Consider the following 27,683-nt stretch of genomic DNA (forward strand, 5'->3'; position numbering starts at 1 on the left):
AACGATCAATTGAGGTTTAGTCTTTATTGGCCTAAAGGAAGTGTAAGGCATCTTTTTTTTTTTTCAGTTGTATTATCGTGCCCCTTAATTTTGAGATATAGGAGCTATAAGTAGTGAACTACCTGATTTCTTTAATCATCATGCCTCAACAACTTGGGGAGTTATTAAGATTCAATTATGTTCCTTGTTATTGGTAATTGTTTTCCCTAACCCAGGTAGTCTATTTATTTATAGAAGTTAGGCCCTTTTGTAAATAGGAAGCTTTTTAAAAAGTGATATACTGAACTTCTCAGCTTGATTGAATCCTGATAAACAAATGAATTTACCCTTGGTTAGAATAAATTTTAACCAATTTAAAAAAAATTAAAAACAAATAGGCTAAAGAATAATTTTTAAAACGATATGGACAGAGATACACAAAATATTAAGAATAAGCAACATTTCCTTGAAAGGAAAGAAGAAGAAAAGATGTTTATTTTTTACATACACTCAGGGTAAAATTTTATGACAATGAGTTTGATGTAACTAATTTTAACTAGACACTGTTTGTTTTAAACTTTGAAGGACTTTAAAATTAATAACGTTCTTTGTTAAAATATTTTCTCTAACAAGTAAAACATACCCCATTTTGTCTTCTTATAAAAGTGTACTAGATTATTCAGAAATAGTGGGAAGTTTTGATTTTAAAGAAGAAGAAAAACAGTCTTAAAATCACCTGTTCTTTTTTTAATATCAATAATTTCATTAAAGTCGTTTCTCATAGAATTATACAATTTATAACATATATTGTAAAGCTGTTCTATTCAGGCAGAAGAGCCAGATCCTAAGGTGTTTTATTTTGCAAGAATCCTATCTGACGTTAGCAAACCCTATGCTGATGGCAGCATTTAATCCATTGAATATGGATCACAGAATTGGAAAGTTGACCGAGATACAGATCTTTTCTTTTTCCTTTGACAAAACCTATATATACTTGTATCTGTTATATTATTTGAAACTAAATGTAGCATAAACCTTTTATATTGTTTGTCCACAAATGAGACAGCCCAACGATATTCTTGGAGCTATTCTCCTCTGAAACCTAAATGGATGAAAACCTAGTAGTTTTCACAGAAGAGAAAAATGGTGGTGGGTGGACTGGAATTGACCATTAATGATAAAAGAAAGAATCCTTCTGGGTACATTGTTTTGTATTTAGAAAGTGCAAAGGGAGAACCATGTTCTTGCCTTCCCTTTGAGAAGTGTTTTAGAAGGCATTGCATTTATAGTTTTGCTTCTCGACTAAGTGGTTTTGTACTTTTACTAATTCTTGGTTTTGAAATGATTCTTCTCTGACCAGTACTTCCTTTTGGCTCGTTTTCTGACTTAATAAGTACCTCCTTTAGTGTATATATTTTTTGGATTTCTGGTTATTATGAGTTCTTGTGCTTATGCATGCTGCGTTAGGTGCTGTGTGCATTAATAAGAAAAATAACATGGAATTATCCTCAAGGCTAAGAATTAAAGCTCTGCATAAGATTTTCTATATGAGATTTTATTAAAGTGTTTTGGATTTACATGCCTAGTTTTCTTGGTGTAGTTATACATCAAGGTCTCAGGTTTTTCTCCTATACACTGCCAGGGTAGCAACTATTATAAGGGAAAGCATTAAAATATTTTTCTCAATGGTGGGCTCATAGCTTATAAGAAGTATATAATTGAAAGACTGGGCTGTTCCAGAAAACAGGGTTTATAAGCCAAATAATCCAAGTACTGAAGTATCGTTACCTGTAGTGAATACTTCAAAACAAACAGCATTTTTCTCATAATGCGCTGCTCCAGGGTTCTGAGAAATTACCAGGTTAACTCTCCAAAACTGTAGTGAAGAGTAACATGGAGATCTTTGGATCTGCCTAGTAAATTAGGTAGTCATCCTTTTGTTTCCTCACGAGGGTTTAAATGTCTCTATAATTCATTTCACATTTGATTATGGTGACTCCTGGCCTAGACAACATTGATTTCTTAAATAAGACATTTATCTATCAGGGAAAACTTCAGTTCCCCAGTAATTTGCTGTAGTGTGTTGTAACCATTTTATGATTGTATGTCTTCTCTAAGGAATAAGGATTTCTAGCACATTTCCTATGTAAACCTAGATAACTACATGGCTTTCTTTTTTTAATGTAAGAAATACCAAACATCTTCTTAGTGTTTCTACCAAGTCCTTGAATGCTACTTGGACGTCGAACTAAACCAGTCCTCAACTGAATAGATTACTGTTGACTTTTGGATTCGGGCCTTTACGTAAGGGCTTTCTGTGTTAGGAAAGAAATGGAAGAGACCTTTTGTCCTAGTCCAATGAAAACAAAAAAGCACAAGCCTAAACTGATTTTTAAAACAGATGGAATTTTTTCCCTATAGTTAATACAACGATACTATAACAACTTCAAGGATAATTAATAGAGTAGATGTGAAAGGATGGGGAAAAAATGTTAGCCCTACCAAAATTCTAATCTGAGCCGCCCTCCGAAAAAAGGTTTTTATAATCCAAAAAGTATATAGACTATTCATGCTAATTCCCCCCTCTTGTTTTCCCCTCTGTATATTAGCACACAGTATCCCTAATAAGAAATATTTTCAGATGTGTGACATCCTATTGATTTTGGTCATTCTTTCTAAAAACATTGCAATATAGTTTTGGGTCATTTGGTTTTATTTTGTGAAGTCGTAATAATACCTGCTGCTCAATTGGTAGATATATTCCTTCCTTACAAAATTGCATAGACCAAGACATCTTGATATCGGGAATCTTAAGAAGTCATAGACTAGAGTGGCCTCTTTGGAACCAAAATCATTGACTGCGAATCTACTAGGCAAATGTACAGTTTTCATTCAATAAAAAGGGATCTAATAAGTGGCATAGGTGTAAACTGTGGAAAATTTTAGACCACATCGTGCTAAATAGATTTCAGAACTATAGGATATGAGGTATTACAAGATTGGAAGACAAAATGCCATGTAGAGATTGTCTCCCTCCACCTTTTCTGTAATTGAAATTTTCCCCAGATTTTTTGCTCTCTTTATGGCTTTTGATAAAAGCAGAAGTATCAGAAATCCTCTCTCCAACATGGATTTAAAATACAGGATACTAGGATAGAGGAACAGCTAAATGCATACATTATCCATAGAATTAGAATAAAAGCATTCTAGGCCATGTATATAACGTAATTGTGTGGTGGGTTTTTTTTTTTTTTCTCCTTTGACGGATGGTATCTGTGACTAATCACATTTTCTGCCTTATAGGCCTGCCTCGTCCCCTCAGCTTTCACATGATGATACTCATTCACGCATTGAACATTATGCTAGCAGGTATGAGACTAGTTGAATGCCAGGCAAATATTGATTAAAGTAACTAACCAAGGAAAGCTAACCTATAATAATTTTAAACAAATCTTTTCTTCTTTCCCCCCCAACTTGTCTGATTCCTACTAATCAACCTGCCCTCTAACGTGCATGCCACACCACTGCATGCTGGTTTTGGATACCAATAAGCGCATTAATCCAGAACAATCTTCCCAAACCCTGGCCTTTAAACATTTCTGATAGTTTTGTTATGTTTTGTATACTGAGCACGTTTAATAAATTGGCTTAGAAACCTATAACCTTTTTAGAAAACTGCTGGACCAGACATAAATATGTCAAGAAATGATACTATGTTATGTGAAGACTATGAAAGCATTGGCTTTCCATGTATGTGTTTATTTTACATGATATGCTGTAAAGAAGAGAATAATTGAGTTTTCTACTCCTTGGACTTTCCTCTCTCACCTTCTTTGTGTTTGAGATGATTTTTATACCCCAAAATTTAATTGCTAATTGTAAGATACCTTATGCTTGTTAAATAAATCTGTAAGTGTTTGGTTAACTTTGTTTTAGTTGTAAAAGACGTTATGATTATCTGAGGTGAAGGAGGTTTTTAAAGGTAAACATCAGTAGCAGAATGCGTGGAGCACTTACTATGAATCCATCCTTGATCAATATTCTCACTGCTGAACATGTTTGTCATCGGTGGGAAACTGGAATGACCTTAAAAAACAAGGGGTAGTGTAAGGTACACAGTGTATTTGTTGTTAGGGGAGCTTTTCTTGTGAAAACAGAGGCCCGTTCTCAGTGAAAGGAAGATCGCTCTGCAAAGAAGAAAAGAAAAGCAACAAAATACAACTTTCCTTCTAATTTACAGCATAAATGTAAAGCTACTAACTGGCCGCGGCCTACCGCTCACTGCCTCCAGTGGTTAGGCTAACACACACATCCTTTAATGTGAAGGATTCCTTTCTCCTCTTGACATGATTTATCCTTTAGTTTTCAGGAATGTTCGATTAGGTCTTGAATAGAGTCTAAGAAGTCACATAAGTTTTAATGAGCTTTTACGTTTTTTATCAGGCTAGCAGAAATGGAAAACAGCAATGGATCTTATCTAAATGATAGCATCTCTCCTAATGAGAGCATGTAAGTATCCCGTCTCTTTTTACAAAATGTTCCTGAAGATGAAATTGCTTTGAGGGAATTTAGAGGTAGGGTAGCAGAGAAGATAGAAATTAGCATTATATATATTTGCTCTTTCAAGGAGCCAATCATTTACTTTTTCTTTCCCCTTAACTCTTAACCTGACGCGGGGTGATCTCATCCAAACTGTGGCATTATTGGTACTTCAGAGTAGCAGAAACAGTTTGCCTTATTCTTGTTTAATGCCATATTACCACAAATCACTGAGTCCCAAATACTGAAATTATATTAAATGCTTCATTTTTTACCAGACCTGCCCAATACTTACAGCGATTGGATATTCATTTTTAAAGTGATGGCTAGGTGGTATTTTCTCCGGTCCTGGGGGAGTGAAGGCATAATCTCACAGAGTTGTATTGTTATTCCCATACGGGAGGTTACTTGTGCATTTTTCTCCAGAGATCCAAAGCAGGAGATTTTTGTGATTCAGCATCTTCCCAAGCTAAATACAGTGAAGCAATCTTGCAAAGGGTTTCAGAAGAGCGAATACAAATTTAGGTCACAGGTTGTTAGTGGGATGAGAAACCAGGCCTGTCGGACTTAAGGAAGGAGAGAGTGATGTTAAAAGTGGCAGGGAGCAGAGCTCTGGCAGGAAAACAGAGGCTTCATTCAGAGTAGGGGAAGTATTCACAATAGGAGCCCAGAGGAATGTCCCGTGAACCAAGGGCCTGACGTGGAGGGAGCAGATTAAGAAACTAATAGGTGGGAAAAATAAAGCTCTGCAGAGTAGATAAGTTAGAGAGACCAAATCTGATTGAAATACAACAGTGTTTTCAGTTGGACAACTTATGGATGTCTCACCACTTGGTCATAGAAAATCCAGACAAGGGGACGAATGGTACATTGATCACATGTAGTTGCTATGGCAACCTAAAGTTTCACTCAGAAGGCGAAAGGCTGAGAGAGCTAGTATCAAAGGGCATTTATACAGAACTGGTTATTGAAAACATGGGAATAAGTCATCTTATCTGATACAATAAAGGCAATTAAGGCAATAATAAAGAATCCAGTCAACACTCAACCGATCACATAGGACTTCGTTACTTAAAACAAAACAACCTTTCCCCCAAATGTAACTGTGATGCATTCCTTTCTTAGCCATGGGGGAAAGTATTAACATATAAAGTACTTAGACAGGAAAATATGTGACCAAAGAATCAACCAAATGTAAACAGCCCAAGTGATTTGCTTCTCCTGGTCACTGATTTTAATATTTGAAGCTCCAGCACATTCAGATTAATTCCGGTTGTACCTGTGTAATAATGGCTGCCATCCATTGACTGCTTCACAGCGAGAGAAACTTAATTATAACTATTTGTTGTAAGTAAACATGGGAAGTTCTAGTAATAAAATTTCAGAATTTAGGAAGAGAGATAATAAATTAGGCAGGTCGTAAAGCTGCTTTGATTTTATTTTTAAACGAAAGGCTTTAGTTCATTCTGAGGACATAAAATCCATTTTGACTCACTCTTAAGGGATGGTAAAATCATGATATTTTAGGGGCAGGTCTGGGAAATTGGTTTGGAGGACTGGTTGACTTCCTTTGAATGTTTATAATACCCGATGATTATTTTTAGTCAACATTACACTTCTCAACCAATTACCTGGCTTGATGGACCAAAGTCATTTAAATCAGGAGGATTTTTTTTTCCCTAAACATCTGAGTGGTTTTTTTTTCAACTCAGGGCATGGCAATGAGGAAAGGAAATTTAAGTGGGTGTGGAAGAGGGTAATAGGAAGCTATCATCTTAATGGTATTCAGCCAGAGAGAGCTTTAGCCTCTCATTAAGAACAGAGTGAAGTTCTTATAACTTTGAGGTACACGGGCTTTTCAAGAGCTAGGAGCAATATGTTTAGAAAATAATTTTTTGTGTAGTAGAAAATTTCCAGTTTCAAGGAAGGATTGTGGCTGCCTCCCAAAATACAAGCCTTTTGCCTCTTTGGTCCCCAAGAGTAGCTGCTATAAAGAATGAGTTGTCCAGTTTTCTTTTAGTCACCTTAATGGCTTTTTTCTTCCAATTTTTTTTTAATCTAAATAATAATTGAACGAAACAGTCATCTGTCTACAGTTTTATTATTGTTACCATCCTGCCTCTGTGGCTTTTTATAAGTTCAAACTTGCTTTCTACCAAAGCAACACTTTTTGGTTTACATTGCCTTCCAGTCCCCAAAATATTTAACTCTTTATTATTTTGAGGATTGCAGTTTTGTTTTGTTTTCTGGTCAGTATCAACCATAGTGTGGGTTAGTGAACAAATTATCTTGACATGCTTGGTAGCAAAAGCATTATACAGCCATTATTATGTCTTTTAATATTTATTAACTATTGGTTAAACTGTCAACGTAGTTTCAGTATTTCTCTAACTCTGCCATTAATTGACCCATGTAAATAGGCCAATCACATTCCATTGAAAATTAGAACAGAAAGAAAATTAGAGTAAGAGACTCTCAGACTAACGCCCATAGGATGGCAGACCACAACCTCAGCAGTACCAAAATGTCTTTAGAAGCAGGAAAAATGGGTCTAATTCATTGTTAAGAGCAAATAAATGTTTCTATTTTTAAATACACACCCGAGTCCCTGATGCCCAACACAAGTAAGGGGGGAAAAAACCAAAACCTTTGATTTTATTTTCCAGAGATGATGAACATTTGTTAATCCAGCATTACTGCCAAAGTTTGAACCAGGACTCCCCCCTGAGCCAGCCTCGTAGTCCTGCCCAGATCTTGATTTCCTTAGAGAGTGAGGAAAGAGGGGAGCTAGAGAGAATCCTAGCAGATCTTGAGGAAGAAAACAGGTGAGTTTTCTTTCTAGCTTTGTCATTGGTATGCAGACTGCATACGCTTGCACACATAGAAAAGTGCCAGGAGTCTTCACTTAGAGTCGTTCTATGTCTAATTGTTTTCTCCGATAATCTGTTTAGCTCAGTTTACAGATTCATTCTCTCTCTCTCTCTCTCTCTCTGTCTCTCTCTCTCACTCACTCACTCTCACTCTCTCTCTCACTCTTGCTCTCTCTCCCTCCCTGTCCCCCCTCCCCCTCCCTCTGTATCTTTCTCTCTCTCCCCTCCTTCCCGTCCCCCCTCCCCCCGTCAATAGTATAATTAAGAACTCATATTTTAGGTGGAAAAGGAACTAACGCTGATGGTGGTATTTAATGTGTTGCATGTATTTCAGAGGCTGTGATTTTCTATTTGAGAACAGAATTTAAGAACAAAGCAGGTCATTTAATTTTATGATTATACGATTTGTACATGTGTTTGGCCATATTATCTCTCTCCAAGCATTTAAGAAAGTAGGTTTATTGGCTTGGTCATAGTTGGGAACAGATCAGTCCATCTTATTTCTTGCCATCAAATGTGGATATCATTTATGCTCACAATTCCAGTTGTCAGTCATCACCTGAAAAAGATGTTTGCGTAAGAACAGTAGAAATGGTAGAAGAAAAAGACTAAAGACAATTCACAGTGACTGCAGAGAGGACAAAGATGTAAAAATCTGGGATATTGCATGATGTCAGGGTAATGCAAATCATTGGACTCTTAACTTTTGTATTACATTTCCTATATCGCAGGGCCCTTGGTTAAGAAAGGCTTTTACAAGTGATCGCTTCTAATCCAGTGTACCTTCTTTAGACAGATGCCACCAGGCAAGTCTTTAAAGGAGCAGTTGCTGAACTTTGTGGGACTTGAGTACTTTCATCTCCTTGGTTTAGCCCAAGGCACCAAGACTTCTTAATCCAAGAACGGGTGTACCTGAGAACCAGTACCTACCCTCAGGGAGTAGGTCACCTCAAGATGAAAAAGCAAACTGCCATTCATCCCGTGCTCTCTGCTGCCACATCCCTCTTTCTAGCTGTTAGTACCCCTGACCTATGGCCAGAGCTCCTTCACCTAGTCTCCTTCCCTTTAGTCTCTCTCCCACACCTCCAGTAATTCCTCCCCACTGACTCTAGTTGTACATTAGAACTGAGACCCGTCATAGCATTCTTCCCTTGCTGGATTCCTGCAACTAGAAGTAAATCCAGTTTCTTGGCTGGGCATTAAAACCTTCTGCTATCTTCTCTTGACCTGCTGTTACAATGTCATCTTTTGTACTCGAGTTCTGGCCATGGTGGTGTAGCCAGTGTTTCTGAGCGCATCCTGCCATCATCCACTTTCTGGGTTCAGCTCAAGCTTGCTTCTCAGATTCGCTGCTAACCCATTCCTTCATTGCCATGTCTGACCAAGGAGGCCTGCCCATCCTCCGTGGCCTTTCTCAGGCTAATTTTCCTCGCAGAGCCTTGTTTGACCCTTGCCTTTGGAATCTGATCTTTTGTCTGGATTCTCGGAATATTTTGGGCCCTTCTTATAGAACTCCCTGACAGTTTGCCTTTTCAATCAGCGACTCCCAATGCCTCCCTCTGATATGATGGCGAATGCTTCTGAGGCAAGGACCGTGTGTGTCTCAATCCTCTTAATGTTTCCTATGAGGTACCGAGCACAGTGTGAATATTCAGTGCATATTCAGGAAATGGTTGGTAATAAGCTAACTTAAGAATATAGCAAGGATGTCATACAAGTACAAGGAGGTAATACTGAACATTTGGTTGGTTTTAGTGGTAAGTTTATTTTTGGCCTCATTTGTAAGACGCATTGGCAGTGAACACCATGGTAGCTAAGACATTTTTCCTTCTACTTTGTTGAAGATCACCATAAGTATCCATTTCTGTTAAATGGAATTATTTTAGGGGTCAAAGTCAAACAGGAAAAAAAGTTGGGATTGGCCTTGTAAATAGAATTTGATGTTACCCAGGAGTAAAAATATTTTTCTATTATATGATTGTGGCCATTGTGCCATCTTTGTATCTCGTTGGTCAAGAGGCCTGTCTTGTTTGCTTTAGCATACTTTCTCTCCATAGCACGACAACCAGGCCAAAAAGTTTTCGTACAGTACTGATAACTATCATGTATTTATATCCATTCATCATTTTCAGAGCACTTGGATGTATTTTTGCTCTTTTAATCTTCCTAAAAGCTCTGTAAAGAAGCCTGATGAGAAGAATACAGGTTCAGTGTTGGCCAGATAGCTCAGCTGGTTAGAGAATCATCCCAATATGCCAAAATTGCAGGTTCGAACCCTGGTCAGGGCACATATGAGAGACAACCAATGAATGCATAAATAAGTGCAATAACAAAGTGATGTTTCTCTTTTCTTCACCCCCCCACCTCTCTCTCTTTAGATGAATAAATTTTATTAAATTTCTTAATAAAATGCAGGTTCAGAGAGATTCAAATGGCTTCATCCAGATTTCACAATCAACCACTGATAGAACCAAGTTCAAATACAGATTTTATGACTCAAAATAGCCAACTCTTATCTTGCACCAGAGAATAAAGAGTCATTCTTTGTAAATATCACTAACATAGAATTGTGCATTCTTTGTAAATATCACTTACATAAAATTGTGCATTGCTTTAAATATCATTTACATAGAGTTGGGGCATATTGTCTGGAATATACCTTAACTTGAGGGAATATTTTAAAGGACTAGACATGATTCAACCAGTTCATCTACTTGTGGTACCGGTGATAAACCACTTTTCTCTGGAAGATATCCAAGGCCATTCCCCAAAAGCAGATGTTTTATTCTCTGAAAGAAAGGGAAAAAAATTATACCAAGCTGCTTAGAGCTCCAAAATGAAGAAATCTGGTATTGATGCAAGTCTGTCTCTAAGCTACCTTGACCTTTAAGTAGAGGCCAGGATGAGCTTTCTTCTTTCTCCCTCTACTTTGCCACATTTTCACTTCCTACCAAATCCCAAAGACATGTCTCTGTAGAGCTCCCCACCTGAAAATAGCCTGTCTGGTTTCCTTTGCTCTGTCCTCTCCTATTTAATTACACTTCCGCTCAAAGAGCTGCAGAGCCATGGCTTAGCCTTCATGGTCCTTGAATTTAGTATTGCTTAAGGAGCCTCCAGTTCACCACTTCCTCCTGCTCACTCTCCAAGAGACCCCAGGAGATCATTAGATGCCCTCTCTCAGTGCCTGTACTTCCCAAGTCAAATTGGCTACATAATTGGACAAATACAAGTTAACTTTTAGAGGACACGGGAAAGGATATTTAAAATCAAGATTGCCCACCCTGGCCAATTGGTTGAGCGTCATCCTGCAAACCGAAAGGTCACCACCGGCTCGATTCCCGGTGAGGTCAGGGTACACGCCTGAGTTGCAGGCCAGGTCCCCAGTTAGGGGTGTGTGAGAGGCAACCAATTGATGTTTCTCTTGCACATCAATGTTTCTCTCCCTCTTTCTCCCTCCCTCCCCCTCTCTAAAAATAAATACATAGATACATACATACATAAAATCTTCTTTAAAAATAAAACTGAGATTGCCCCATGGCCTTTGGATGTGTGCTGATTACATGTATTGTATTTTGTGTTCCTTTATTCTGTAGCTATGACATCTCAAAATGCGTGTTGGCAAAGGAAAGAGGCTTGGAGATGCCCATTCCTCACTAGCTGTGTTACTGAATTCTGTTACTTCCTTTTATTCATGCCACCTCCCCTCACTCCCCTTGGAAAACAGAAAGGCTAATTTAGAAGTGTCTCAGGGGTGTCTTATCTCTGTCTTTAGAATTCCGTTTCTCCCAGTTGTCGCACATACCATTCAATAAATATTTGTGGAATAAATTAATGAATAAATGAATTGAAATGAAGCTGAATTTAACTGCAGCACTCATGCATGTACTTTCGACTGAAATTCTGTTTAAAACCTAATTTCCTAGAGAAAAGCGTTTCAAAAAGCTTTTCTCCTGCCTCCTTTTCAAAACACTTCCCTTTTCCAGAATTCCCTGGTTGGTGCCAAGCATGGCTTTGTCATAAATATAGAATGTTAAAAATTCATTTGTCAAATTCTGGGCCCTGTGTGTCTCCACCACTGGCATCCTCTGATGCTTGTTTTATGCCACAGAAATAAGGTGACAGCTCTGAGCAAAGCTATATCTGGCTCTGAATTTTCTCAGTAGTACCTGTCACCCATTGGGTGGACTAGTTTGCTTCTGCAGAATGTAGCTCCCTCACACCACAGATAATTCAGAATCGCCTTTATTCGGTCGAGACCATTTGGCTGTTGAGTATTTGCTCCATTGCATGTTCTTAACATTGCAAACTCAAAGTTTGCTCTTTTTTTTCCTCCTGCATATATGAAAGCCTGCAACCTCGTGCATTAAATGTGCAGCGTCAAATTCTGACGTATTTTTCTCTGCACGGGCTGAATGAGACAACACTTGCTCTGAAATTCCAGAGCCTATTTGAGAGGTAAAAACTGATTGTCATTCTACTGCCTGCATAGCAAATTGATTAGATCTTTCCCAAGTTTAAAGGGAGTGTAACCTGATTCACTGTGAAGTCTCAAGTTAATTACAGTTGTTAGTAGATGTTATATGACAACAGGAAATCCTGTGGATTTTTAGAACCTGCTCAGTACCTTTCATATGTCTTTTTGTTGGGCAACCCAGATGTTATACTGCCTATATTTTGGTTTTCTCTCGCTCCTTTCATTCCTCCAATGAGATTATGCAACATTATTAATGTTATAGTCAAAGAAATTGTAGATGGATTACTTATACCCAGGGTCCCCAACCCCCGGACCACAGCAGGAGCTGAGCTCTGCCTCCTGTACTCCCCCACCCCACCCCCCTGTGGAAAAATTGTCTTCCGCGAAACTGGACCCTAGTGCCAGAAAGGTTGGGGACCACTGCCTTAAAGTAGCTGGAAATCGTGATCCTGTTGCTTTACCTTGTCAATGAGGCCATGACTTTGGATGCAGGGCTAGTAGCTTTCAGCCTTCTCTAGACCCAGCATGTCTTTATTCCATGTGCCTTTGTGCAAGTCTCCAACAATGGTGAGAAGGTAGCCAAGAGGAAGGGGAGCTGAAGGGGGACAGGAGCAGGCATCCCAAGCAGAGGAAGGAGCAGGTGAGAAACAGCAGAGAATGTTTGGGAAACTGCACACAGTTGTGTTACTCCTGTAGCAGGGCAACGACATGGAAGGAGACAAGGCCGGGCAGATCAGGAGTGCGGTGCCAAGCTGAGGAGCCAGTGCCACCTCTCCGAGTGCAGGGAGCTGTCACACCTACAGCTGTCAGCCAGCGGCAGTGCTCTTCAAGTTACAGTGATGTGTAGCCATCAGGCAGCCACGTGGAGGGCAACTTTGAGAGGAACAATACCACAGACAGTAAATCAGAATGGGAGGTAGCATGGAAACCCAGGCAAGAAATGATGAGGGCCTAACATAATAGAAATGGGGAAGACAGGCTGAATTTGAAAGATTTTAGGGGCGGGGCAGAGCCATTGGATTTGGTGGTTCTATTGGTCGGTGGAGGGAAGAAATGAGTTGCAGTTCTGGTGGGCATGGGGCAGGATGAGGGCTGGTTACAGCTGGGAGGGCCGGTCCAGGACCAGTAGCAGCAGGGCCCTTCTATATGTATCTCTGTATTGATATGATTATAAATTGACAGTATTTATACTGGTCCTTCAAGGGGCAAGTAACTGCAAGATGGTGGACAAGGTATGGAAGATTTTGAGTTTCAGGGGCTGGCGACATACTCACATGTGATGTGTGACAGTGAGAAGTGGAACTTTGAAGCTTGCAGGAGAGGTGTGGGCTGGAGCTGTTAGGTCTGTGAGTGGTGATGGAAACTGGGAGAGTGGATTGATCTGCCCAGGGATTATGTGGCAGAAGAACGCTGGGCTTGATAGAACTCTGGAAGATGTAAACATCAAAATGTCTACTTCATTACTTTTATTCCTGAATAGGTAATAACAACATCAAGAGGGTTTTAAGCCAGGCAAAGAAAGCAAAATACCATATGATATCACCCAATACAGGAAACTAAAGAGCAACACAAACAAACGAACTGAATAGGCAAAGAGTAGAATAGTAGTCAGTAGGGGGGAGGGAGAGAAGGGGGATAAGTAAGGGAAGGGTCAGGTCAAGGAACGTATATGAATGACTCATGGACATGGACAACGGGGAGGGATATAATTGTGGGAGAGGGGGTGGGATGGGAGGGGGGAGCAATGGGGGAAAAATGGGACAACTGTAATTGAATAACCAAAAAATAAAAATTAAAAAAAAAAAAGAGGGTTTTAAAAGGCGTGTAGAGAAAAGTAACTCTTTCTCCAGCTTCTTGCCCTAGCTATTCTGTTCCCAGCTCTGGAGGCTACCCCCTTGATGGGTTTCTTGGGTGCCCTTTCAGAGATGTTCTGTACACATGCAAATCTTGGCAGATTGATGCGTGGTTGTTGGGACTGTTTCCCGCAATGCTGTGTAGTGTTTGCTCCAGGCGTCCCTTTTGACTTAAGGATCCCTCATTACTTATCTCAGGCTAGAAGACGCTGCCAGAATAGGGGAAGAGAGAGCTTGAGAATGATAGGAGTATTTCCCCAGAGGAGGTGGGAGGGACAAGGATTAAGGGCACAAGGGCGCAGGAGAAGGCCGAGAATGGGAGAAGGGCCACTTCTGAAGAGAATTCATAGGTATGGATGTTAATGAAAGGAACTGGTGTGGGGAGGATAGGAGTGAATGTTAAATGTGCAGTACATGTCATTGGGAATTAGTAGAGACTGATTTCCACAGCTGGTCTATACTTTTTTTTTTTTTTTTTAAGACGGAAGGGTAGGGAAAGAGAGGTATCCAAGAAATTTAATGAAAGTAGGCCTTCACGTCACTCGCCAACATGAGCCCCCAAAACAAAGGGCTGCAGAGCCTTTTTAGATAAGGGGGCTCGTTTTGCCACATAAATCAGACAGCCAGGATCTTTTGTGGCAAGAGAAGCTCTAGGGCATACACATTGCATTTAATAAGCTGCGCAGGAGGCAACTGCGTCGACGCTGCTCGGGAAGGGAGGACAGGTACACAGTGTGGGGTCACCGTGCTTCAAAGGCTCGGTTTCTAACTAACCAGCCCAGTAGCTCAATTTCCTTCACTCTCCCCAGAGTTAATCAAAGCCCGAGGGGACCAGTTTATGCTACCCAATTCATAGAAGTAAATGGGTAACCAAGAATGACAATTTTCTCTCTACCTTTATCCTAATTCTCTTTTAAACTGTCTTGTTATACTAAATATACTAAGGTTGCCTTAAACCTTTTTGCAGAATCGCATGGGGTTTAAGTATAGAAAGTAAATCTATTAAAATGGGAAATATATGCGTTTTTCGAGACTATACAGTCATTACTCCATTCCAGGGTCCTATATCTTAAAAATAAGAATAAAGATCAGATTGTTGTCTGGTGAGCCTAGAATCTGGGTATAGGAAATTGGACAGTCGTGAGGAGTCTCTCATAGAGTCCCCAAAAGTGAAAGTACCCCTCCGGTGATCAGAATATTCATGACTGAACAAGTAGAGCTGCCATCCCGCTAGAACAGGCTGGATAAAAGCTGAAGTTCTTAAATCCTGTGAATAGAGAAAAAGAAGTCTGTCTGGGGCATACAGTGTTCTGTTGGCCCAAAGACATTCAAGTGGAGATTTCCTATATTGATTTTATGTATCCACTTTCCAAAAAGGCTTTGGAAAAAATAACATAGCAATAAGGGTCCCGCAGTATTAATAGAAAATCAATAAACATAGTAGGGATTAGCATAGTTGATATAATCGAGCTTCAGATTTGGTCTGATCTCCTCTGCAGCCATGGGGATAAGAGGAAACATAATGATTTGTCTATTTAATGTTGCATGAAAGAAGCGTGCGGCTTTCTAAGAAAACATTATGTCTTTCCTGGCTCTAAATAGTAGCAACAACAAAAACAAATAGCTGTCATTTGAGTGCTTGCTGTAGACGGGAACAGTTGTGAGGACATGTAAGATCTTTTATTCTTCCAGCAGCCCTATGAAGGCGAGGCTGTTTCCAGAATACTCCACGGTATAGAGTATGAAGGGCATGTCATGCAGCTCACAAAGAATGGAGACTGGATTCAAACTCAGGCAGCCCTGGACTCTTAGTGTTACACTCGATGTGATGATTGGCTAGTGTCCTGATCAATATTTTTATAGCAAAGAACAAAGGAAATGTTATCTGGTTGCTTCTAGTGGTCCTTGATTATTGTGGAAAGCTTACCATTGAAGACAAAAGAGATGATTACAGTTCTCCAAAAATAAAGGTCACTGTTGCCCAAAATGTGTTCTGCAGAATACAAAGATATGCCTAAGAAAAGTCATTCCAAGGACAGATAGGCTTTAGCAACACTTGTATTGGAAATTCATCAGTAACTGAGCACTGAGTCTAAAAGTAAGGAAACATGATTAGCTTTCTTTAGCCCAATGTTGCTTATACAGTTGACCAGTGTGGAACACACTTTGGTAAGAAATCGAATGAACAAAATAAAGTAACAAAGTAGAAAACAGACTCATAGATGGAGAACAGACTGACAGCTGTCAGAGGGAAGGCGGTTGTGGGCTGGGTGAAAAAGGTGAAGGCATTAAGCAAAACAAAAAAACTCATAGACACAGACAACAGTGTGGTGATGACCAGGGAGAAAGGGGGAGGGGGAGGTCATAGAGGGTAAAAGGGGGATAAGTGGTGATGGAAGGAGATTTGACTTGGGGTGATGAACATACAATACAGGTGATGTTTTATAGAATTGTACACCTGACACCTATATAATTTTATTAACCAATGTCACACCAATAAATTCTGTAAAGGAGAAATTCCAGTTTGTACTAAACTTTGAAAACCAGGCAAGGAGATAGCACTGTTGGGTGTTGAGAAGCCTGGCCATTGTCTTTCTGGGGACATCAGAGGAAGTAGCTCTTAACAGGTGTCTCTGCAGATGGAGCCTGGATTTTTCTCACAACAGTAACTTGATACACTCTCACAGTAAAGCCCTACAAACCTAGAGACTGGAATGATTTATTCTGGAAAATCCAGAGGTAGGCACTAAATCATCTCCCATGAACATAGAAAAATCTTTGTACTTTTTAAATGTAATATCTCACTGAATAATCTGGCTTTTCAAAGTACCAACAAAAAATTCCATCAATAACTTGACAAAATTAACTTTGCTGTATGACGTTCTTAATTGCTGTTAACTGAATTTTGAAGGATGTCTACCAAAGACAGGAACTTTTGCCTCTATAACAAGTACTGTTGAATCTTTTTCAGTAGTTAGATGCAAAGGCCAATTGTTACTTGGAGGCCACTCCGGGATTGTGATATGAAAGTGTATTACCCACATATGGGAGGATATTTCTCCCTCTTTATAACAATGATAGCATTTCTGTTATGTAGTTCATCTCAACAGAAGATTAAGTTATGAATTTAGAAGATGTGTGGCTAGTGTATGGTCTTGTGTAATGCTGCTTGAGTAAGCTGATTCCTTTTCTGGCACTGAAATGTTAAAAGAGGATAAATAATGTATCAGCCTTGTGTGGCTTGGTGCTTAGCAAGTTCCAGTTCACAGAGCCCATGACTAATGGAAACATCCAAGACACTGTTGAAAAGACAGGTGAGAAGTTTAAAAGAGAAGTCTGTGTGGATTGAGGAGTAATGCGTTGGGGGCGGGAGTAGGAAGCTCAGGAGGAGGATAAGGTCCTCCTAGGAAGACTCTATGTACAGTATATGGAAGGAAGACCAAGGACCTACTTGATTGTGTACTTGATTATGATCAATCACGCCCAGTTAGAAATTGTTTCCTGGTATGCAGATACCTAAACTCATCTTTTTTTTTTTTTTTAACTCTCTTAAATAATTAAAAGCTTACCTTTTTCTGTATCCCCAAATTCTGGGTTACCTTATGGTACCTCTGTGTCTGCTAACTACAAATCATAACTAAATCCACTTGATTCTTTTCTTCTAATTTCTTAGTATCATTTCAAAGATAGAAGCAGCCTGTATCTTCAGCTTTAGTAGTGAGAATAATCCCCAGTCCTTTTACATTAATGTGAAGTTTGTCACCATGGTTAAACTAAGCAGTATCCCACACACTAGAAGGTGAGCTCTTCAAGGATAAGGAACAGTATGTCACATTATCTGTATCTTGTAATGCTGGGTATGGAAATAATGGGTTCATTAAATGAATGGATGAATACACTTTGAAGTTTTCCTCCTCATGGATCTTTGGGCTGATTTTCAGCTGTTGTCTGTATTTTTCTCATTTCTTAATATACCCGTTTAGGTTGTCATGTCATTTTCTATTAGACTGAAAACATCTCAGTTGCTTAGGTTAACCCAGACTTGAGCATCTGGGGGCTTACTTTTAGGCTCTGTTTGAAACTCATCATCTGAAAATACTGAAAATGTTTGCATAGATAATTCTGCAGGCATGTATAGACAGTTTTTCTTTCACATGCATGGGTTGAACGCAACTCCTCTGGAGTAGGAAAGAGCCTTAGAAAATTGTCTTCACTGGGGAAATAATCTTTTGTGTTATGAGAAATATTGTTTTGTATCTAGAACTTACCTTTTTTCCGGAAATTTATTAATTAACCCACCCATTGGTCCCTTCATTTTTTTCTAGTTATAATTTCTTCCTCTGTTTTTATTTTTAATCATAGTTGACATATGACATTATATTCATTTCAGGTGTACAACAGTGATTAGCCATTAATGCAGCTGACAAAGTGATTGCTATGATAGGTCTAGTAACTGTGTCACCACACAGTTATTACATTATTGTTTATATTCCTCGTACATTACATCCCCGTGACTTCCTGTATAGCGGGTAGTTTGTACTTTTCTCTACGCTCCCTCCCCCCTTCCTCCTTTCCATCTGGCAACCATCAGTTCTGTTTTATTTTGAGTTTGTTTCTGTTTTATTTTACTGATTTATTTTGTTTTGTGGATTCCACATATAAGTGGAATAATACTGTATTTGTCTTTCTCTGACTTATTTCACTTAGCATAATGCCCTGTAGAGCATCCATGTTGTCATGAATGGCAAGACTTTATTATTTTTTATTGCTAATTAATATTCCATACAATATACATATAAGTTTTTGAGGTAACTCCATACTGTTTTCCACAGTGGCTGCACCAGTCTGCATTCCCACCAGCAGAGCACAAGAATTCTCATTTCTCCACATCCTCATCAGCACTTGTTGTTTGTGGATTTGTTGATGACGGTCATTCTGACCCGTGTGAGGTGGTATCTCACTGTGCTTTTAATTTGCATTTCTCTGATGATTAGTGACATTGAGCATCTTTTCATATGTCTGTTGGCCATCTGCATGTCCTCTTTGGAGAAGTGTCTACTCAGGTCCTTTGTCATTTTTAAATCGGATTGTTTGGTGGTTTTTTGATGTTGAGTTATGAGTTCTTTATATATTATGGACATTAATCCCTTACCAGATGTATCATTTGCAAATATCTTCTTCCATTCAGTAGGTTGCCTTTTCATTTTGTTGATGGTTTCCTTCTTTTAGGTTGATGTAGCCCCATATATTTCCGCTTTTGCTGCCTTTGCCCTGAAATATCCAAAAAAATGTTGCTAAGATCTCTGTCAAAGAGTTTACTACTGCAGATAAGCTGGTGTGTCGGGGCTGGCCCCATAGAGCAACAGTCACTTTGGTGGGGCCCTGGTGCCAGCAAGGCTGTTTGGGAGGGGATCTGGTTCAGGCCTAAGCTGGCTGCCACTTGTGCCAGGCTTGGGGCCCTATGGTGAGAGCTACAATGCAAGCTGAGGTCGGCTGCCACTTGTGCCAGGCTTGGGGCCATTTGGTAAGAGCTAGAACATGAGCTGAGGCCAGCAGTGGCCTGTGCTGAGCTTGGCAGCTCTTGAAATAGGCTTGTGTGCGGGAGGTGTGAGTTGGGCCGGTCTGGCGCCATTCAGAGTGAGCAGGTTGGGTTGGCCAAGTGGCGTCAGCCAGGTTCATAGAGTGTGACAGATCTAGCAGCCCCCTGAGCTGGGCCAGCCAGGTGGAAGGAGCGTACAACAAAAGAAACAGAGGAACAGGTATGCCCACCTCTGCTTCTCTCCCCAGAGGGGGTTCCTCCTGATCCCTGTCCCTGCAGCCCTCACTCTGAAGTTAGTCAATGTAATGCCTCCCTATGTGACCTAGGCTCTTCTCAACCTGCTGCATCTGCACTGGGATGTGGAGCAGGTGAGTTTGTGCTTGTGCCCTTTGAGAGCAGCAGCTCAATCTCCCACTGCGCTTCCTCTTCCTCGAGCATAATCCGTGATGACTTTCAGAACCACACTGCATGGGGGACTCCCAGGCTGGGGAGCCTGATGTGGGGCTTGGACCCCCCACTCCTCAGGCAGGACCACTGTGGCCAAGACATCTCTCCGGTTTGTGACTTACCACTCTGTGGGTGTGGGACCTGCTGGGAATGCGTCCCTGCCCCTCCACCCATCTGAACATGGCTTCTTTATAGCTTAGATTTAGGACTTCTGTTCAGCTCGTCTTCAGGTGGTTCTCGATGATGGCTGGTCTAAGGGTAATTGTAATTTTGATGTGTTTGCAGGAGAAGGAGAGTTCAGGACGCCTACTCCACCATACTGACCCTGCCCATAAAACTTATTTTTAATTTTGTACAGGAGCTTTATTGAGATATAATTCACATACCATACAGTTGACCCATTTGAAGTGTATAATTCAGTGGTTATTAGGATAGCCACTGAGTTGTGCAACTTGATCACAGAATGAATTTCAGAATGCTTTCCCCACCCCTAAAAGAAAGCCTGTACTCATTTTCTGTCACTCTCCATTTGTCCCAATCAGCCCTGCCCCAGCCCTAGTCATTCACTGAAATGCTTTCTGTTTCCATGGACTTGCTTATTCTGGACATCTCATATAAATGAATGGCACAGATAAATGAATAATACAGTATGTGCTCTTCTGTGACTGACTTCTTCCACAGTGTTTTAAAGAACATCTGTGTTGTCGCATATAGTCTTCATTCTTTTTATTACTGAATGTTATTCCATCATATGGATAGACTGCATTTTCCTAATCCATTCAGCAGTTGATGGACATTTGGGTTGTTTCCCCTTACTGGATTTAACGGATAATGCTGCCATGAACATTCATGCACAAGTACCGAGACTCATTTGAAAGAAATGATTCTGTAGTTTTTGTCATTGTAATAGACAAGGCCATAGGATCAGATATCACAAGAATGTACAGCAGTGTGTGCCAGGAAGTGAAAAATAGGCCATCAAGATGAATTTACTGGGAGAATGAAGGCCAAGTCTAACTACTTATGAGGAACTCAAGCCTTGGACACACAAAGCTTATAAAATTATGACTCTCCTAGAGACTGTTACAACTTTTTGCTGACCACAGACAATGGAAGTTTGGTACTTGACTGTATTTGTCTGAAAACTGAAACACACTTTACCCAATGGTACTATACCTAGGGACTAGACTTCCTCACTTTTAAAAGCTCACCAACCCTGGTGTACTTCTGAATGGTGAAGATGAGCTACTGTCATTTTTGTCTTGGGTTTGGTTTGTCTGCCTTATTTCCAGGTATAACAGTTAGGATTTTTTATGAATTCTTCTCTTGTGCTGAACCTCTGATGAATAGAGTTAGTCTATAGACAATAATGTGTTTAGTGCCTGATCAGGAATTTGTGAAAAATACCTCAATCGGTGAAGATAAAGGAATTAAAGCTAATTGATATTATCAGATTCTGTCTCTTGGAATTCACTCAAGATCTCGATTGATATGTCACAGGCCTATCCCCAAAACAGAGTACATCTAGATACATTAACCTTGTAGACTTAGTCCGAATATTTTATTACAGCAGTAATCTGTACACATAATGTGATGATTTTGCATGCCCAGCAGATGTTGTCAAATCTTAGGAAATCTCATCCTAGTAATCTTAAATCAGTGATTTCATTTTGTACAGATAATGGAAAATACACAATAATTTCCAAATCCAAGGGTATTTCTAATAATGACTAGAGGGCTATAACTCAAGTATATATACAGAGAGCAAATATTGAATGATGACTCACTTTCTGAGCACTATTTATATATATATATTTCCTGCCAAGCTTAGTCGGTCATAGTAGATGGCTTTTAAGTGCTTTCTTTTAACAGGAAGTATTCAGCGCACCTGAGTTTCCAAATCTAAAAAGTTCAGAATATAGAGAAAGAAGTAACAACAATAACAGTAATGATAAACATTTACTGAACACTTAGAAGAGGCTGGGCAGGGCTCTGAGAAAGTTGTTCCTATGGCATACAAACCCTACCACCTCATTCATCCTCCTGCTGGGGTGAGCGCGCTTAAGTCAGTTTCCCAGCCTCAGAAAGTAGCAGAGCTTGATTGTGAATCGGGGTTTCTCTGAATGCAAAACCACGCACTGAAACCCTATTCCAAGTACCTCCTCAGCCATGGGTGGTAAAAGGCATGCAAAATTATCCTCTTTTCCGTTCACACTTCTCACTGGAAGCAGATCTCACTGGAAGAAAGGGCACATTATTATAAAATCCCAGTAAAGTTTAATTGACTACTATATAACACCTTTATACTGAGCAAATTTCAGTAGAAAAGGGGTTGGAATTAGGAGCACTAAATGCAGGAAAGGGGGACAGTATGAAGAGAAAACGGTAAGAAACAAGAGCCTGGGGCAGCCCTGACATTGTACTCCTTTGCTAAAGGCGGCCCTAAAAGATGCATACTTTAACTTCTGTCCCGTGAGCCTCTCCTCATTAACACTGGTAATACCAAGGCACATTCCTGTCTTTTCCCAAATAGTGCAAGGGTGTTTTTGACTCTTGTGTTTGATAAACTTGTACAGTATAGCTTAAGTATTTTCACTGTGATTGAAAAGGCTCTGTGCAATTCCCAGTTTTTAAAATACATCATGCTTGCAATATTTGTCTTTATCTTTTTTTGTTTTAGAAACTGCTAATTTGCCAGACTTGTAGTTGCTGTAATAGTGCTCTATGATTTACTGCATTTGCCTGAGTCCAGATTGGTGGGTATGATTTAGCTGCTTTTAATATTGTATGAGGATAAAACTAGAGAAGAGTTGTTCCCACTTTAGGAAATAGACGCTGTGTGTGCTCGTGCCGTGGCGCACACTTTAATGTATAATACTGTTTAAAAGACATTCATCAGTGGAAAGTGACCTGCGGTTCTTTATTTCAAAATGCCATTATGCAACTGTATAATTACACATAGTAGGAAAGTTCCATTTAAACAATAAGATGACATACTTTGAAAACACTTGGCCTTTGTAACTTAATAGGAATTATGAAGGTTGTTCTAATGATCTTTATCACAACTAACATGTAGCTAGTAATGATTGCTGTTTTCAGCAGGGAGAGGTAAGGGCAATTTGATTCATCTCTTGTATTCATTGCTTGGTTAGGAAATTTTTTACTTGGCTGAATTTTTTTGTAATGTAATTCTATATCTGGACGACCACGTTTATACACTTGATGGCACAAACTTAATCAGATACATGTATGGAGTTAGAGAATGGAGGGCTTTTTTTAAGCTCTGTGGAGAATAAGAAATTAATAATGGATGGGAGGCTTTTTTTTTTAGGATGACTAGCTACAGGAAGAAATTGTGGTGACAGAGCCATGTGCAGTGAATTTGAATTAGTGTTCTTTAGGGAGCTACCAGAGAAATATAATTTAACAACATAATCAAGAACGTAAATAGATTCTCTGTGGAATCGTGGTCTGATTGCTGACATATATTCATCTGTATTGAAATGACTCCATTTACATTTTAATAATTAGAGAATCAGTAGGGGTGAGATGTACATGTATAACCTCAGGAAAAGCAAAATATGTATTGGTAACAACATAAATTGATAGCCAGCTGATAAAATGAGTAAAATATGTAACTGTGGTTAGGCTTTAAAACAACTCGCTTTGGAACAGTGGTAAGTATCTCATTGATCTTTTATGGGAATGATCTCCCATGCTTTATGAACACTGCATCTGAAAAATCTTGCATTAGGATATACTTTTAAAGGTATTGGCATACGTGTTTGAAATACAAGGAAGTGACTTAATTTATGAGAGTCAAATGACTTAATTTCCCAGCTGCTAACAAAAATGTACCCTAGCCCAACTCTGCAACCATAACCACGCTTATCAAGGAATATTTAGTCAAGTTTTCTCTCATTCAACCCCTTGAACATCAGTTGTTGCTGATAATCTTTGTGACACTTTGTAAATACCTTTCAAGGAGATTTTAGACTCCAATCAAAGAACATCCCCTAATGGGGAAGAGGTGAGAAGTGCAGCTGGGAAGGGGAGAAGCAGAGCTTCTTGCTAGGATGTGAGCCATGCCACTTGGTGATGAAACTCACAAGAGGTGCGCACACGTCATTCAGTGTGGCTGTTGCAAATGACCAATGTGAGATCTAGCTCTTAAGGCCAGAGGCCTCTGAGCGGCAGATGGTAACCGCCACACCACCACAAAGCCACCTGATGGAGAGGGGTGAGTTCAGCAGGACAGGAAAACACACACACTGCATCCCTTTTAAAATGTGTTTCAAACCAAAATCCAAAACACAGAAGTGAGATAGTCCCCTCCACACAGAAGATGTAAGCCTGGATGAAAGTACAATGATAACACAGTACAAGAAGAATTGTGCATATGTACTTTTAGGATGTTCAAAGACATAAATAAGGAAACCCCATTTATTTAAAAATAACAAGAAACTAAGAAACAGAAGTAGATGAACGGATGGATCTGAAAAAAGACATCTTTGGAAATAAAAACTATCATCATTGAAGCTATGAAACAATAGACGGGATACATGCCAGTCACAGAAGATAAAGGAACTAAAAGATGATTCTGACGCCTTTCCTGTACACAGCACTGAGAGGACAAGATAAATATAAATGAGCAATTAAAAGAGATGGGAAATTGACCACAAGGCTCTAAAATATACCTAATAGAAATTTAAGAAGCGAATGGAGGAAATTGCAGAGAAGCAATGTTTGAAGCTGTAATAGCTGAAAATCTTCCAGAACTGAAGAAGGATGTGAGTTTTTAAGGAAATGGTCTCCCGAGAGAAATTTCAAACATCTGGGAAGGCAAGAAAGCTCTACTTAGGAGCAATTGGTATTCTTTACAGCTCAGCTTTGGGAAGCCCAGGCTAATTCAAATGACCTTTTCTGCTGTTCATTGGAAAACATAAAAAACAGAAATGTAATGTGTTATATATCCTAAGCCATGTTTTCTGAACAAAGGCACTTAGAAATAACTCATTAAAGGAGAAATCTGTAGACAAGTAGACCCAAGGCCCAAGATACCAAGGAAGACTTCTCTAGAAAATGTGAGTACATCTGTGAAAAGTAGGTGGCAAGATAGTAATCATTTGTTTTTAGTCACGGACTTCAGCATAGTATCACACTGCTTTCAGAAAGAACACTGTGGACAACCCAATATAGGAGAAGGAAGAATCCTCTTCAGGATTCAACATAAAAAGGTATTACCAGGTAGGGACATATCAGCAAAGGTGGATTTTAGTGAATACTGCAAGGGGGAAAAAATTGAAGATAATTCCTGTCAAGTGAAACCTTGCAAACATCGGATGCTGCTTTGTGTTCACAGAAACATTTAGATGATTGCCAGGTAAGTGGTCAGAGCTTGGATTTCATTGATGTGGGTGACTATACCTTGGTCCACATGCAGAGGACTGATACACAGAATCTGGCTGAGGGTAAAATTGCCACTAGATCTCTACTTATTCGTGCTCTGTCAAAGCTGACTGCTATAAAACAAACCCACACACAACTATCCTTGAAGACTGAGAGCTGATGGGATTTTAATCAAGACATATAGGAAGTTATACTCCTGTAGATGAAAAAGATCATATTTTGATTTCCTGCATGACTTTAAACCGATTGCTAGAAAACTTGTAACGTTAGGTACAGGGTAGAGCTTTTTTTTTTTTTTTTTTTTTTTTTTTTAAAGAAAAAAACAGATTGGATGAGGTTTGTTCTTTAACATGGAGATCCAGCATTTTGAAACAGAGCATTTTGGAAGACATGTCATTCCCTGTCCCAGATATTGAACAATGGGAGATATTTTCCTAATAGGAAACCTGATCGTGAGATTATCTTCCTTTCTCCAGCTGCACAGTGAAAAAATTCTTCTTGCCTCCCATGGATCTCATGGCTTTTCTCATGCATACTGATCACCTACATTTGTGGATAGGAACGTTTCTCACCTGATAAAAGATCATCTGTGAACAGCAGAAATCTGTCATCTTGGTATTTATTGTAACTGGTAAGAAGATATCAAAGAGTTCTAATCAGTCACCAGGTATCAGGTAGCATGTGTCCTCCATGGGAATTGTATTTCCAGCCAATTCCAAAGCAAGAAGGAAATCTGTAACCCCAAATGTATATATTAAAAAGCATTAAAAAAATCAAAACTAATGATGTAAGTATTCAACCTGAGAAGCTAGAAGAAAAGGCACAGTAAATTACACAACATTATTCATGGACATGAAGTGAGACTGGAAGAAGTGAAGAGCTTCACCACATTCCTGGGTGTGAAGACTCAAAAACACAAAGTCTGTTTCTTCCCAGTTGAATCGATACGTTCAGTATAATTCAAACCCCAGATTTCACCAAGAAGTTTCATATGAAAGGGTGACACTAAAACCACAGGGAAGATCAAAGCGGGTTCGAAGAGCGAAGACAATTTTCAGGCAGAACAATGTGGGAATGGCAGTACCTACCAGACACCAGCTTATTTAGAGCTGTGGTGTGGCATCTGCAACGGGGAGGGGACATGCAAAGAAACCAGTGAAACAGAATAGAATTGGGTATTTGTGTAGACCCATGATGTAGTGCAGAGCCGCCATTAGAAATCCCTGGGGGAAGGAACTATACAATGAATGGGGCTGGCTTAATAAGTTATCTATTGGGGGGGGGGGAGGCAAAGTAGGCCATATGTTTACATCAAGCCCAAACGACTCTGGGTAAAGTCGTAAATGTGAAGAACAAAAGCTTAAACTTTAAAATGTAAGTGTGAGGAAGATTTCCTTAAGCAAAACATAAAAAGCAGAAAACATGGAGGCATATATTGAAATTTTCAGTTTGTTGTACAACAGGATGCCATGGACAGATTCAAGAGAAGCTACACAGAGATATGGATAGGAGATATTTGTTGTGCCCACAGCTGGCAAAGGAATAAGCATCCAGAATATATCCAGGACTTTAATAAGAAAAAGATGTGCCAGTGGGGAAATGGGTAAAGGAAACACGAAAAGCCAATTTGCTGCAAAAGAAGTTCAACCTCACGAATAATCAGGGATGTGCAAATTAAAATGCACCCATCAGATTGGCCAATACTTAAATGTTTGATAACCCAAAGTATTTGATGAAGATGTGGGTTACCAGTAGTCGTTCACTATTGGTAAGAGTTGGTAAGACCACTTAGGAGAACGATTTGGTAATATGCAGCAATGTTAGTGTTCCTAGAACCCCAAAATTCCACATCTGGGCATGTTCTGTAAAGAAGCTCTTAAACAGATACCCAAGGAGACAGGTAGAAGTTATTCATTTCATCATTATTTACAATTTTAAAAAGTTGGAAACTGAACTGTCCATTGACAGGAGAATGTTGTTGGCATAATCATCAGCAGAATAATACCTTACAGCACTTAAAATCGTGAACTATTATGTATCAGCATGGATAGATCTCCAAAATGGTGTGGAAGGCAGAAAGCAACTCTTAGAATGGTATGTACATTCTTAAATATTAAGTTCTTAAACGTAAAGGTTAAGAACGGGAAAGAGAATGCTATTGGGGTGAATTACATGAAATGGCCATTTTTGTTGGTAAAAAAACAGCCGAATATCAGCATCTTCAGTAAGTTCATCCTAATATTTGTGGGTACGTTCGTGGTAATGATGGTCACAGAATGCAGGATGGCATTATCTGTCTCCTGGGGGAGATGGTGAGGAGAGACTGAGAGGGTATCGAGCAGGGCATGTGGGGGAGCATCATCACCTTTAACCGTCATATTTTATTTCTTCAGAAAGCATTTTGAAAAGAATATGGCAAATGTTAAATATATTAAAGGGCTGTGCAGGATACATGGCTACACTCTTACTCTATTCTTATACATTGCTGTTGAAAACATTGTATGATTTTTAAAGCAAACCAAAGGGTGTGTAGAGGTATAAAAATTGTAATCTCGTGACATTATATAGAAATA

At 39.4% G+C, this 27,683-nt stretch overlaps 1 protein-coding gene across 4 annotated transcripts in view; it reads left to right on the top strand.

The window, feature by feature from the left end:
- Positions 1–27,683, top strand: part of DMD (dystrophin) — a 1,939,482-nt gene that overhangs the window by 1,886,559 nt on the left and 25,240 nt on the right. For all 4 annotated transcript variants that reach the window (XM_090265340.1, XM_090265335.1, XM_090265336.1 and 1 more), the window contains 3 exons: positions 3,283–3,348; positions 4,423–4,488; positions 7,185–7,343. In XM_090265340.1, coding sequence (XP_090121466.1) covers positions 3,283–3,348; positions 4,423–4,488; positions 7,185–7,343 — 291 coding nt within the window. The remainder of the gene's footprint in view (positions 1–3,282; positions 3,349–4,422; positions 4,489–7,184; positions 7,344–27,683) is intronic.

Source organism: Furipterus horrens, unplaced genomic scaffold, assembly GCF_987537825.1.
Source record: "Furipterus horrens unplaced genomic scaffold, mFurHor1.1.pri manual_scaffold_17, whole genome shotgun sequence".
NCBI classification, from domain to species: Eukaryota; Metazoa; Chordata; class Mammalia; order Chiroptera; family Furipteridae; genus Furipterus; species Furipterus horrens.